The sequence below is a fragment of the Protomyctophum parallelum genome (assembly GCF_964188405.1).
Source record: "Protomyctophum parallelum genome assembly, chromosome: 14".
Lineage (NCBI taxonomy): Eukaryota > Metazoa > Chordata > Actinopteri > Myctophiformes > Myctophidae > Protomyctophum > Protomyctophum parallelum.
In genome coordinates this window covers 42,568,718-42,581,665 of record NC_139709.1, presented here as the reverse complement: position 1 = coordinate 42,581,665, position 12,948 = coordinate 42,568,718, and the positions used below count along the sequence as shown (strand labels likewise).

Sequence of the window (12,948 nt, the reverse complement as noted above, 5' to 3'; positions counted from 1 at the left end):
CTCCAAATATGCATTGCAAACGCTAAATATTACTTACAGACCATATCCACAGAGATTCATTTGACAAGACAAATGGACATCAGTGCAGTTGGTGGACATAGGAAGCAACAGCTACCATGATGTAACTGTAAATATCGTTGTTTGCAAAACAAGAACTTTTTAAAAATCAAGACATCTCACTACCACCCCTCTAACCTTGCACAGCAGCTGCCAGCTGGCATCGCAACTCCGTTCTTCTATGTGAAGCAAACCACATGGCTGTGCCAGCTTACACCCCCCCAGAATCATAAAATTATGTTTCAGCTGTGTAACAAATCTATGCATTCTGGACTTCTGGTAAACAGTTGATAATGTTGGGTAGAGTAAAATGACCATAACAAATACATAGGTGTAGTTGTTGTGCATAAAATATCACACTGGATGCTACCATTATGCGTTTCCAGTCATTACCTTACTTAATGTTTATTTTGGGGGTGCTAGCCCCTCCTATGTTCAGCGTTTTGTGTTTGTGTAAACAAACATTGAAGACAAAAGTGTGTAAAGACAAACATTGAAGACAAAGTGAGGACGCAAACTGTGATTGGCCAGAATGAGATGATGTATGATAAGAGCGCCCCTCACTTCACACGGGTGTGTTTTATGTTTACTTGTTATGGCTGACAAGTGTCACTCGACAGAAATGGCTGATTTTCAACTGAAAAAAGGGTGTTGTAACTTTCTTCTGCTGAAAATGTGTCATTTTGGATATGAAAAAAGCTCACACAACTACATTTACTACTGAATTTGCCTTAAGCCTCAAGATGGTTGTGTGGATTGCAAGCTAGAGGCCGTCGTCACAACACACTGACTTGATACACAACTTGAAAACAGACTTTTTAGGAAATAAAATGAAAAAGAATTGCCCCAATGCAACTCCAGTTGTGAGTCCTGGTATTAACACAGTAATAACTTAATAACTTGTTTTTTTTACACTTGTAACAAGCAGTTACATTTCAATGATGGAAGCTACAGTATTTAATCTGAGACAGGGGTTCATGTGTTTGGTCCGACAGAGCATTTGTCCGATCGACAACCTACCTCAAACCCTAACCCTAACCTCCCTCGGGGCAGCACACCTAAACCTAACCCCAACCCTCTCCCGACCCGCAACGCACCTCGGACCAATGCTCCTTCGAACCAATGCTCCGTCGGACCATAGTATGCCTCCCCTGAGACAGGTGGTGAGCCAATAAGAAACAATGGAGGGTATGTATGAGCAGAGAGCTGCTCTCATTTTGAGCCCTTTGACCTGGCTCAACTCTTACACAACAAATGTTCTGACATCTTTACTCAGCCCTGCTCAGTGCTCACAGAGATTTGGTGCTTACAAAAAAATGCAATGTTGAACAAAGTGATAAAGAATAAATATGGGCTATTTCTATGTTGGATACCAATCAGGAGTATCATCTGCCTTCATCGACCATCACATGAAGTCACCGTAGCACAGACATCCACAGTCCGTAATGACCGGAAATAACAAAACACCTCCACCATCTGGTTCTCTGAGGTTCAGAGAAAATGAGCACAGGAGGAAATTGCTAGCAGTTATAAGCACTATATATTCTAAAACAGTTTGGTACCTGTGAAAATATTTGTCCCATTGCAGGATTTTTATTAATTTGTTATTTTATTTACTTCTATTAAAAGTAAGTCTAAATGTCATGGAATGTTGAGCAAAATAAAATCCCATTTGTTTATGGCTTTGACCCAGTTCCTTAAAAGGAAAAGAAAACTCTCCTGCAGATGAGAGGACTAGAAGGGTGACCTGAGAACCTTATCATCAGAGCTAATACGTGAACCTTAAATGTCAGACTAGAGAGCAGCCAAGCTGAAAGCAGCCTGTGCAGACTTCAGCTAATATGCACAGAGGTCCTCTCTGCATCAGAAAACCTCCATACCTTGCTCTAGGTGTGATTGGTGTGAGGCTGGGTGTGCTTGGCAGGGTGGTGGTGATACTAGCAGTAGAGGTGGTGGTGTTAAAAGAGTGTTAGCTCAGCAGGTCTGGTTGTACGCCTATCCTCCGGAGAACCTCCTCAGGCATACAAAATACAGGGTTCACCGCCTTGATCTGTTCATCGCCCAGCAGGGACAGACCTGCCACTCCGAACAGTGTGTGGAACGGATCCACCTGTAGCAGACGAGTGAGACGACAGAGGGAGAGGAAATGAGACAAGAAAAAAAAAGAAAAAGGGTGGGAGTCAATTTAATGATAAAGCGTGATAAAAGTATAAATGGAAAAGATTCTGTGAACATACATGGTGCTGCATCATATTCAGTCAGTGCCCAATATCGAAACCAGGCCCTTGCAAGGAGAGCGCTCTACTTGAACTACCACAAATAGCCAACGGACGATCGCACCTGCACCAACCACAGTGCGGTTATATTGCACTTACTTTGATAAATTTTTGTTATTCTTACATGATTGTGAAAATAAATCAAGTGGACTCAACTTTACGTAAGTAGCTGCAGCGGCGACGGTAAAATGCTAAGTCTATATGCTAAGTTGCTAACTCTATATTAGTAGGAGTGTGGCCCACCACTGAGGGTACGTGTTTCCTATGCACTGCTGTAATAGAGGGGAAATATTTACCCTCAAAGGAATGGTTTTGGATGACTATTGCTACAAAGTACAATCTTCAGTGCTATTTTAACTCAAGAGTGTACAAATGCAACCAAATGCCTTTGTACACTCAGATTTTTATTGAACTCAAGAGTATATAAATGCAGCCAAAAGGACCCTTATGGCAATTGTGGGGTCCGGGGACCCCCAGGAGTCCTTCAGGGGGTTCAAAGGGGTCCCCAGAAAAAATTGTAATGTAGCATCAAAGTCAGTTTAACTACCATATCATAATCCTATATATGCCAATTTCAAACAATCTTGACCATTTTTGAAGATTTGCTAATATTTTTGAAACATTTTAACACAAATCTTGTATTGGGGGGGTCCCTGGCACAGAATATCTTCAGATGGGGATCCACTGCCAATTACATATTCATTTTGGGGTCCTTGACATGAAAACGTTTGAGAAACACTGCCTTGGGGGTCCAGTTGATTGCATTTGTACACTCTGTGAGTTCACTTGACAGGATTCTCTGTGTAGTGTTCCAATTCAATCAGCTCACCATGTCTCCCGGCCTGTCAGCGAAGCCTCCCGTCTCGTCATCCTGACAGGCTAGAATGAAGGCGCGCAGCTTGGCTTTGTCTATCCAGTGGATCCTGCCAATGATCTTCAGCGAGGCCAAAACCCACCAGGAGTAACACACGTCAGGGAGCTGAGAGGAAGAGCCAGAGAAAAATGCTCAGTTTCATCTGTACTGAAATTTTGGTTTTCCCATCGTGTTTTCTGAAGAATTGAGTCACCCACAACATGACCCTGGGTTTCTCTACTCAAAGTTGTGTGGGTTGTTTCTCTCAAGGCACTTATTTATTTTGCCTTTCTGTACTGAAAGACAAATTAACATTTATCTGTAATATATTGCTGGAATGCTATTGATACTGTATATACACAGTATAGCTTATAGCAGGTACTGTGATAGTTACAGTACTGTATGCTATACATCGTCGCTTTCAGAAGGAAACCTTTTATGTCCAAAACTGTTACTTTTCCAGACAATAAAAAGAGCCTGTGTTCCAATGTAGTTATTATTTAGTCGCAAGATCTTGTTCCTTGCCAATATAGTTTATCCATATATACAAATTGGCTAAATTGTGACTCATGAAACTTTGATTAATTTGCACGGCCACTGACCTTCTCAGGACGACCATTGAGGCCTCCAGATGGCAGCTGCCTCTCACAAAGCCACCAGCCCAGCAGGTCAGCATTCACTTGGTGGAGCTGACCCGTGATGGACAGGAACCCAGTACAACAGTAAATCTGTAGGCCATTAAAAAAAGGGGGATTTTCAACATGAGTAGGACAAAGTACTCTTATTTGTTGTGAAAAAACATTACAGAGGAGACCTACCTGTCCAGCGTGAGACTCTGAGCCGGGTCGACAGCCAAATCCGCCATCAAAGTTCATACAGGACAACACAAACTCCACAGCCTTGTCAACATTTATCGCATCCAATTTGCCCTTTAAAAGGTTTAAATACCAAAAATGTAAGTACAAATAAATATATTGCTATAAATATAATGAATCTTGTCTTGACACAATCCAAAGTAATACCACATGCAGAATATAATAATATATGCACATACCAGTAAGTCAAGAGTCGCAACAGCGCAGAAGGAAAACCTTGTGTCGATTTCCCCTGCACCAAACAGAAGATATAGTATAATGAATGCTATATATTTTATATATCTATTTAACACGTTATTTAGATATGAGCTACTACTAAATATTAAGCTACACATATAGGAGTAATCTTTAATACACTCATTTTGGGGAAACCTGAAATTCAAACGTGCAGGAAATTTAAGATACTTAAGACTGCTCCTTGAGGGAAAATATGACCATAAGACAGAGCCTTGCGCACCCCATTTGTCCCCTGCAAACGAGCCATCTTCCTGCTGCAGTTGTCTGACATATTCCACCACTTTGTCAACATCAATCGCATTGACATTATCATACAAGGACAGGATCTGAGAGAGAAAAAAATATATATATATAATTATACATCTTGAAAGTTGCCGTGAAATACAATTCTTCTAAGGACCAGATTTGGACAAAGTGTTGTACAGTTTTTCTACTAGGCTATGAAGAAACATCACTTTATGTAAATGCAGGCAGTGCAGGAGAATCAAATATTTGGTACTCTAATATAGACAGAAGTTCACCACCGGGGTGAACCGGAGTTCTTCTTATTTTAATTACATGGATAGTTGAGTTTTCTCATCACAGAAGCAGACAGCAAGCAGTGGGCATAAAAATTCAGGACACACGACACTTGTGAATGAACTGCAACGGCACTTGCACAAATCTGTGTTTCGTATGTAAAACGCTGACAAACTGGCCAAAAAACAAGCAGGAATACATTGAAGTCATAACAAAGTCTTGTCTCTACCAAAACGCACTGATGACTATGATGGTGCGTTATCCAAATAAACTGTTCAATATATTATAAATAACTATCCAGTATCCAGCCTCCATCAGTGTCATTCCTGCTTGTTTTGACACAACTTGGCATGAGTTATTCAATATACAGTAGGTCCATATTGTATTGATAGACATTAGCTCATGCATACTCCTGTGTTCTGACATGACAGAATGCAACAACAGAGCTCTTGAACAATTCTAGCATATGCAACGATTTACTTAAAAAACTAGTTTCAAGATATACATTGTCTATAGATCTGTGGGCACAAATAGCATTGGTAAATGTATGGTAACGTGGAAAAATGACAGCGATGTGACTGTCTTTCACATAATGAGAACCTCTAAAAAACAAAATACATACATACATGGATGCACCTGGGACGTATCCTTAGTGATGTATCCCAAGGTCATCGGGGTTTCGGGTCTTCCAACATCATACCCCTCACTCAGGTGACCCAGCCGGGGTGATCAAGTCCCGACTTACGTCCCAGTAGCTACCCTCGATCAGTCCAATTAGGGGAAAACCAGGGCCACACAATCCGTTCCTCCTGAACTACTCTGCCGGGACTGGGAGGTACCATTCTTGCACTTGGAAGGACTAGGCTCTGTGGGTTGACTCCTGTCCAGGCCCCTCCTACGTCTCACCAGGTCCACTCCTACTCTCACCAGGTCCACTCCTGCTCTCACCAGGTCAGGCCCTGTGCGTTGCACCAGGCACTTTATAGCTCAACTAGCTACATTCAAACTGGCCAAAGTGGCCATGTCTAAGAGCACTTGTGGTATGTCCTATATAAATAAATGCGACTTGACTATTGCCGACTTCCCACAGAACTTAAGTGCAGTGTTGAGTGTGAAGTCGGTTGGGACAGTGGGTCTTCAGAAGTGGCATGTGGCACGATTCCATACAGAGTCAATTCAATTTGCAACAGCATCGCCCGCGAATGACCCAACACGAATGACAGAAAGGGCTAAAATGTCCGATAGGCCACCGCTCCATACTAAGTGTCTCTCGTTTGAATAAATAAATAAAACATCACCTGCACTGCACTGAGGGTGTAGAGTAGATGAGGATCATGTCCAATGCTGGCACTGAAGCCTCCGCAGTCATGCTGACAGGACTTAATAAAATCTGTGATCTCTTCACGGTTCATCCTAGGGAGCTCGCTCATCAGGTCCATCACCGTCAGGCCCCAGTAAACCCCACTCATCCTCAGGTACTCAGACAGCGTGTACTCCTGCAGAAATGAACAACAGTGGTGTTAAGGTTAGAGTTGGCGTGACCATCATCCGGTAATCACGACTCGAGAGTCGAGACTCTCCTAAATGCAATCACTGTCCCCACCATATGACTTGTCAAATGTCTACCTACTCAACCGTCCATCAGAAACGACTTAGTGACTAAGATTTCATTTAGCTTCTGCTTAACATTTTCAGACAATTCCAATAGTCAGAGCAACTTTAAAGTGCAATATCAGAGCAGCATGAAACAACGTGGAAAGTGTTTGAATAATTAGAGCAGGACCACTCCCAGATTCTTGGCAGTATGAGCAGGAGTCACCATGGTGTTGTCAATAGTAATTGAAAGATCCTAAATGAAGCAAGACTTCCCAGGGAATGTTTTGCTGTGGTGAGAAGACTGACATCCACAGTGAGATGTCGATCAGGCATGCAGAGAGACTCATGTGTACCCGAGGCTAGCAAAGGAGTGATGGAAAGTGATGAAAGTAAACCTCTTCATGAGAGGTATAAAAAGGTACTGGTAGGTCTGAGCAGTCCGGTAGATACCACTTGAGTGCAGTGATGCAAACATAATATGTCTAGGAGAAGCTGGTAAAACTCCTACAGAAACAGTATAGATGACATTTGATAGAAAAAGTTGCCAAATAGTCACGATTACTTACGTAGTCATCCTTTTTGGAACCATAGGCTGCTATGTAATCCGCATGTTTGTCTAACAGAAGAGTGTTAGGAGCATCAGGCTTGATGACAACATCTTTTACTTGGGTACCCTAAATAAAATAAAAAAGAATGTGTATTTAATACAAAAACAGGACTCAACATAGCCCAAACATTTAGACTCTCGTAGAGGTTTTTTTCTATTCTAAAAAAAACCTCTGTTTGTTTGAAATTTATTTATTTAGGAATACCCCATTGAGAAGATACAGTATCTCGTTTTCGAGAGGGTCCTAACTACCATCAATACAATACAATACACAAAAGGGAGAAAAGAGGAAAAAAAAGAAAAACTAAAACAACTATAACACAAAACAAAACAAACAAACACAAAATACAAAACACAAAAAACAGGGTATTACAATAAGCAAGTGTAATAGCAAAGAGATGGATCATTTGTTCTGTCAGATATGACTGTCACTTCCGTTGGTCAGCATTAGAGTACAGTTGATTAAACACATATGTACATATCCAGAGCATACGTATCCACGTGAAACACATATATTCATTGCGAGTAACTATAAATACGCTAAGTCAGGTATGTAATATAATAGTGTATAAATAAATGGAATAAATAAGCATAATAATAAATAATTGAGCAATAGTCATCATGGCATCATGGGCATGTGCAGGTAAGAAGACAGTGCACTTTTGAACATGTTGAAAGATGAAATGGTTCGAATATTGGTTGGTAAGTTGTTCCAGTCAGAGGGAGCTTTAAAGGTATATTCAGTGATTTCACTTAATTCAAATATCACTTATTTTTTTGTTTTGTTATGATAATCCTCCCTACTATAGAGTGTGCTGACCATATAAGGAGTTCCTCCCTGTCCCCAGTTGACCCCTGGGGGTCAAAAAACCTTAGGTTTCGTTTTTGACTCTCTATCCTGATTGGACGAAAGGCTGGGTCCCACAGCCAAAAACGAAACCTAAGGTTTTTTGAGTGAAATCACTGAATATACCTTTAAACATAAATGCGTTCTTACCTAATGTATTGGAGACTATGGGAACAGAAAAATAAGGTTGAATGGAATGCCTCAGTTGGTAATTGGTAGTGGGTGGTTCTAGAAACTGTTTGAGATATTGAGGATAATTGAGGTGTATACATTTGAAAATAAACTGAATCCAGTGACACTGTCTTCTTAAGGCCTATTCATAGTCTGGATTTTCGGTGGTAAGGTGACCACCGCTCCGGTGGTGAGCTGACCACCGGAGCTGAAATAACATTGAGCGGTGGTGAGTAAAAACAGAGAGAAGGGCTGGAGCGGTGGCGGTGGTTTGCTCTTCACCGCGGCGCGTGACGTCATGTTGTAGTTCGGTGGTCACCTAACCACCGAAAATACAGACTATGTATGAGCCTTAACAGTAAGAGAGGGCAAGATTTTTATACATGATACAATGGTGAGTTGTAAAAGGGCAACCTAAGATGAATCTGCACAGTTTGTTATATACAATGTTGAGAGTATTCAGGTTTGTTTTAGATGCGGTTAGATACACAACATCTGCATAATCGAGTATCGGTAAAATAAGCTGTATGACTAGTCTTTTCCTGACTGAGAATGTAAAACAGTTTCTAGAGCGATAAAGAACATCAATACTAAAGTTAACTTTTCTTACAGTATGATCAATGTGACATTTAAACGAAAGTTCAGTATCCAGCCACATGCCCAAATATTTGGTGTGTTCAACTCTTTGCAGAGGAGTCTCATCCAAGCTGGTTATAGAGAATGAGTGATTTCGCGATTTTGATTTAATATTTTTACGTGTGCCAAAGATCATTATGAAGGATTTAGTTTTGTTGAGTTGAAGTTTATTGGCTGCTAGCCAGTTTTGTAGAGTGGTGAAATCTGATTGTAAAGCTGATTCTATTTCTGGTAAAGTAGATTTGGAGGTGTATAGAACTGTATCATCAGCATAGAGTTGAACATTGCATGTGGAGCATATTGAGGGGAGGTCATTGATAAATATAGTAAATAAAAGTGGACCTAGGGAAGAGCCTTGAGGCACGCCTCGTTCCTGAACTGACAAATCAGATTTACATCCTTGTATGACGACACGTTGTTTTCGATTATGCAGATATGAATTAAACCATAAGAGAGCATTGCGAGATAGACCAACAGAATATAATTTATCTAAGAGGAGGTAATGGTCGACCAAATCGAAAGCCTTCGAAAGGTCAATGAAAATTGCTCCAGTTATTTCTTTGTTGGCAGATGTAATATCATTTGTAAGTTTTAGTAAGGCAGTGGTTGTGGAGTAATTACTTGCGCAAGCAGAGCGCGCAAGTAATGTTTTCACCCGGTCTCTTCCGCCGTGACAGCTGTCCCGCCATTCGATGTTTATGCAGAAAAACATCAAATCTGTGCCTGTTTTGCTGGGACCAAATGACCACAAATGACCATATTTCTTACGTCATCATTTAGAGCTAGTCATACGTATACTATATACATAATCAGTAAAAATAAAATAGCAAATTGTGCCTGATCTGCTGGGACCAGAGTACGTGGTGTGTATATGTATGACTAGCTCTTAATGATGACGTAAGAAATATGGTCATTTGTGGTCATTTGGTCCCAGAAAACCAGGCACAGATTTGCTGTTTTCTTGCATAAACATCAAATGGCGGGACAGCTGTCACGGTTTTTGGCGCAAAGTAACCACAGTATACCGCTAATCAACTTACAACTACACACTTTATACAGTATAGAGTATATATGTATACGTATATAGTATATGCCTATATATATTTCTTACGTCATCATTTAGAGCTAGTCATACGTATACTATATACATAATCAGTCAAAATAAATAGCAAATTGTGCCTGATCTGCTGGGACCAGAGTACGTGGTGTGTATATGTATGACTAGCTCTTAATGATAACGTAAGAAATATGGTCATTTCTGGTCGTTTGGTCCCAGCAAACCAGGCACAGATTTGCTGTTTTCTTGCATAAACATCAAATGGCGGGACAGCTGTCACAGTTTTTGGCGCAAAGTAACCACAGCATACCGCTAATCAACTTACAACTACACACTCTATATAGTATATATGTATACATATATAGTATATGCCTATATAGTATATGCCTGCTTTGCTGGGACCAAACGACCACAAATGACCATATCTCTTACGTCATCATTTAGAGCTAGTCATACGTATACTATATACATAATCAGTAAAAATAAAATAGCAAGTTGTGCCTGATCTGCTGGGACCAGAGTACGTGGTGTGTATATGTATGACTAGCTCTTCACCCAAACTTATATAGATAGAAACTTGAATCATACTTAATAATACTAGGTGTTTATATGCATAAAGTAGGTAGGTAGCAAATAGTTACATCTACAAATTATACATTTCAAACGTTCTTTCACAGAGATACTGAGATTTGACAGTTTACAGCGGTCGAAAGGACTTGCGCGCTCTGCTTGCGCACTAGTTGGCCATTTATGGCCTACTAGTGTGCAACAAGCAAGTATGCACTCGACAGAGTGCAGTTCTAGTTAGATCTGAATCCAGATTGATGGGGTGATCGGATGTTATTTTCGTTGAGGTAATGTGATAGTTGGTTATGGATTAGCTTTTCAAATATTTTCACAATTGAACAAATAATTGAGATAGGTCGATAATTATTGGTGATACGTGAACACTTCCAGACAGCAGGTAATTGACAGGTTGTTAGTGACATATTGAAGAGATCACAGAGAGGGTACATGAGAATGTGAGGTGCTAATTTGATAAATTTGGTTTCAATGTTATCTAACCCAGGACCACTGCTCTCCTTTAAATCAGTAATTACATCATGGACCTCTATTGGTGTTATTTTCCTAAAAGAGAAGGAACTATTACAACTTACAAGTCTGCATGTTGTTAAATGCAATGGGCAGGTCAGGCATTGGTGGAGGACAAACTGAGGAAAAGTGCTGATTGAAAGCTTGAGCAATTAACTGCGGATTATGTAATATGGCATTATTAACTTTTAATTGATTAGGAGATGTATTTTTAGTGGATGCATTAGTTAAAGATTTTACTTTGTTCCAAAATTGTTTCGGATTTTTAAAGTCACGGTGGAGAGATTCCTTGTAATAATTTGATTCCGCATTTCTGGTCAAAGTTTTGCTTCTATTCCTCAGTTGCCTATACCTCTCCCAGTCATCAGGATGCTTGGTCCTCCGAAATGAGGCCCATGCATTAACTCTCTGTCTAAACAGACTTATGAGTTCGGATGTAATCCAGGGAAGATGACTTCCCTTTACTCTTGTCATTTTATAGGGAGCATGTTTATCTATAATTTTATTAAATTCAGAGTATAGGAAGTCCCAGGCATTATGAACATCGGGTATAAGTTGAAACCTATCCCAATTAATTGAAATCAAGTCATTAATAAATTGATCAGTATTCATTTTTTTGTATTGTCAGATTTTAATAAATTTAGGTGGCAATTTAGCTAATTTGATTTTCCAAATACAGTAAATAATTGAATGATCGCTGAAACAGAACAGTCAGACATAACCCCTGATTTTATACGAGTCTAAATGTTTGGGCTAGCCGCTAGCCCCTCTCGGAACCCTACATAAAGCTTTTCTGAAATTTTGATGAGTTTTATGTAGGGTCCCTGTTCATGACTATATTTCCGTATGGGAATTCTGGAACTCGGACATTAATATTCTCTCTAAGCTCGTATCTGCGGCGTCTGACTTTTAGTTTAAGTTATTCTGAATTCGTTAACTTTAAGTACCTATACTTAACGGAAGCCGTTAAGTATTTTTAATCTTTGTTTGACCGATTTGGTCGCTTTATTTCTTCTTGTTTGTTTACCGTTTATTGTACCGCCTCCCGGTGTGCGGTTGGCTTGTGCCGGATACGTCCCTGCCTCTGATCTGCTCTGTCATAGCTATAGCGCCACTAGCTAGCCAGATAGGCGGTACAATGAGGTGTCAATAAACACCTCATCACCTTAACGGCTTCCGCGCCACAGGAGATATTCGCAGCGGCATGTATGGGTACTTATACTTCACATATTCAGAAACCCCCACACGAAAAAATGTCGTCAAAGAGCGCAGACAGGCGTTATCCACGTTGTTTATGTTTAATGTATGTCCGCGTACCAGGTGGCATGGTACTGATGCAACAGGACCCAATGCACTGGGTCTAACAAATGTCAGAAACTTCAGTAGCATTGGGTTCTGCTTGGAGGGCTAGGCTAGCCGCTAGACTCAACATAATAAATGTTACATTGACGACAGGCTCAGGTGATATGTCAGGCGTGTAGTGAGTGGAACAATATAAAGTTATGTAGCTATATATGTACTGTCTTGTCTTCTACAGTGTAGACTAGAAGAGTAAACAAAAACAAAATAACACAGATTGGCTAATTCTTAGCCACTCAGCCAGCCGTGTTTCATGGATAAGCAGCCCAATATAAAATAAATGTTAAAGACATTTAAACAATGGATAATTCGAACAACATTGATTGCTATATGTCTACAACGAATGATAGTGAAATGTAACGCGATTTAATCTGATGTAGAACGCTGCTTGCTTACCATTCTCGAATCTCTCGCATGATCAGGCGTCGCAGTTATTCTACGTCATGACAATGCGTCAACAGCAATGGTCAGCAATCTAGTGGACAACATTCTAGCTCTGCCTCTGTTAGGCAGCTACGTTTCCATTTTAAACTGGGATACATATTTTTCAACATGATCTGCATTTAGTACATTATGAAGAGCATAACACGTTTCTCGGTATTGCTGCAGATTACAGAAACCTTCCCTTATCTTGCGCAAACCAGTTAAACTACAAGTCCCAGATTGACTGTTTCCATAAGGGGTGCTAGAGCACCACCTGCCCTTGCCCTCTTTTTTTTGTAGTGTACAGTATGTGGACCATGGTGACATTGATCAATTCTTGATT

At 40.3% G+C, this 12,948-nt stretch overlaps 1 protein-coding gene across 1 annotated transcript; it reads right to left on the bottom strand.

The window, feature by feature from the left end:
• Window positions 1-1,145: 1,145 nt before the first annotated feature.
• Window positions 1,146-12,626, bottom strand: rabggtb (Rab geranylgeranyltransferase subunit beta). Its single transcript, XM_083782118.1, has 9 exons — window positions 12,579-12,626; window positions 6,980-7,087; window positions 6,116-6,313; window positions 4,519-4,624; window positions 4,241-4,293; window positions 4,005-4,115; window positions 3,789-3,914; window positions 3,163-3,312; window positions 1,146-2,167 (listed from the first exon to the last, which is right to left on the bottom strand). The coding sequence occupies exons 1-9, from the start codon at window positions 12,579-12,581 to the stop codon at window positions 2,027-2,029; spliced, it is 996 nt and encodes a 331-aa protein (XP_083638244.1). The 5' UTR covers window positions 12,582-12,626; the 3' UTR covers window positions 1,146-2,026.
• Window positions 12,627-12,948: the final 322 nt, after the last annotated feature.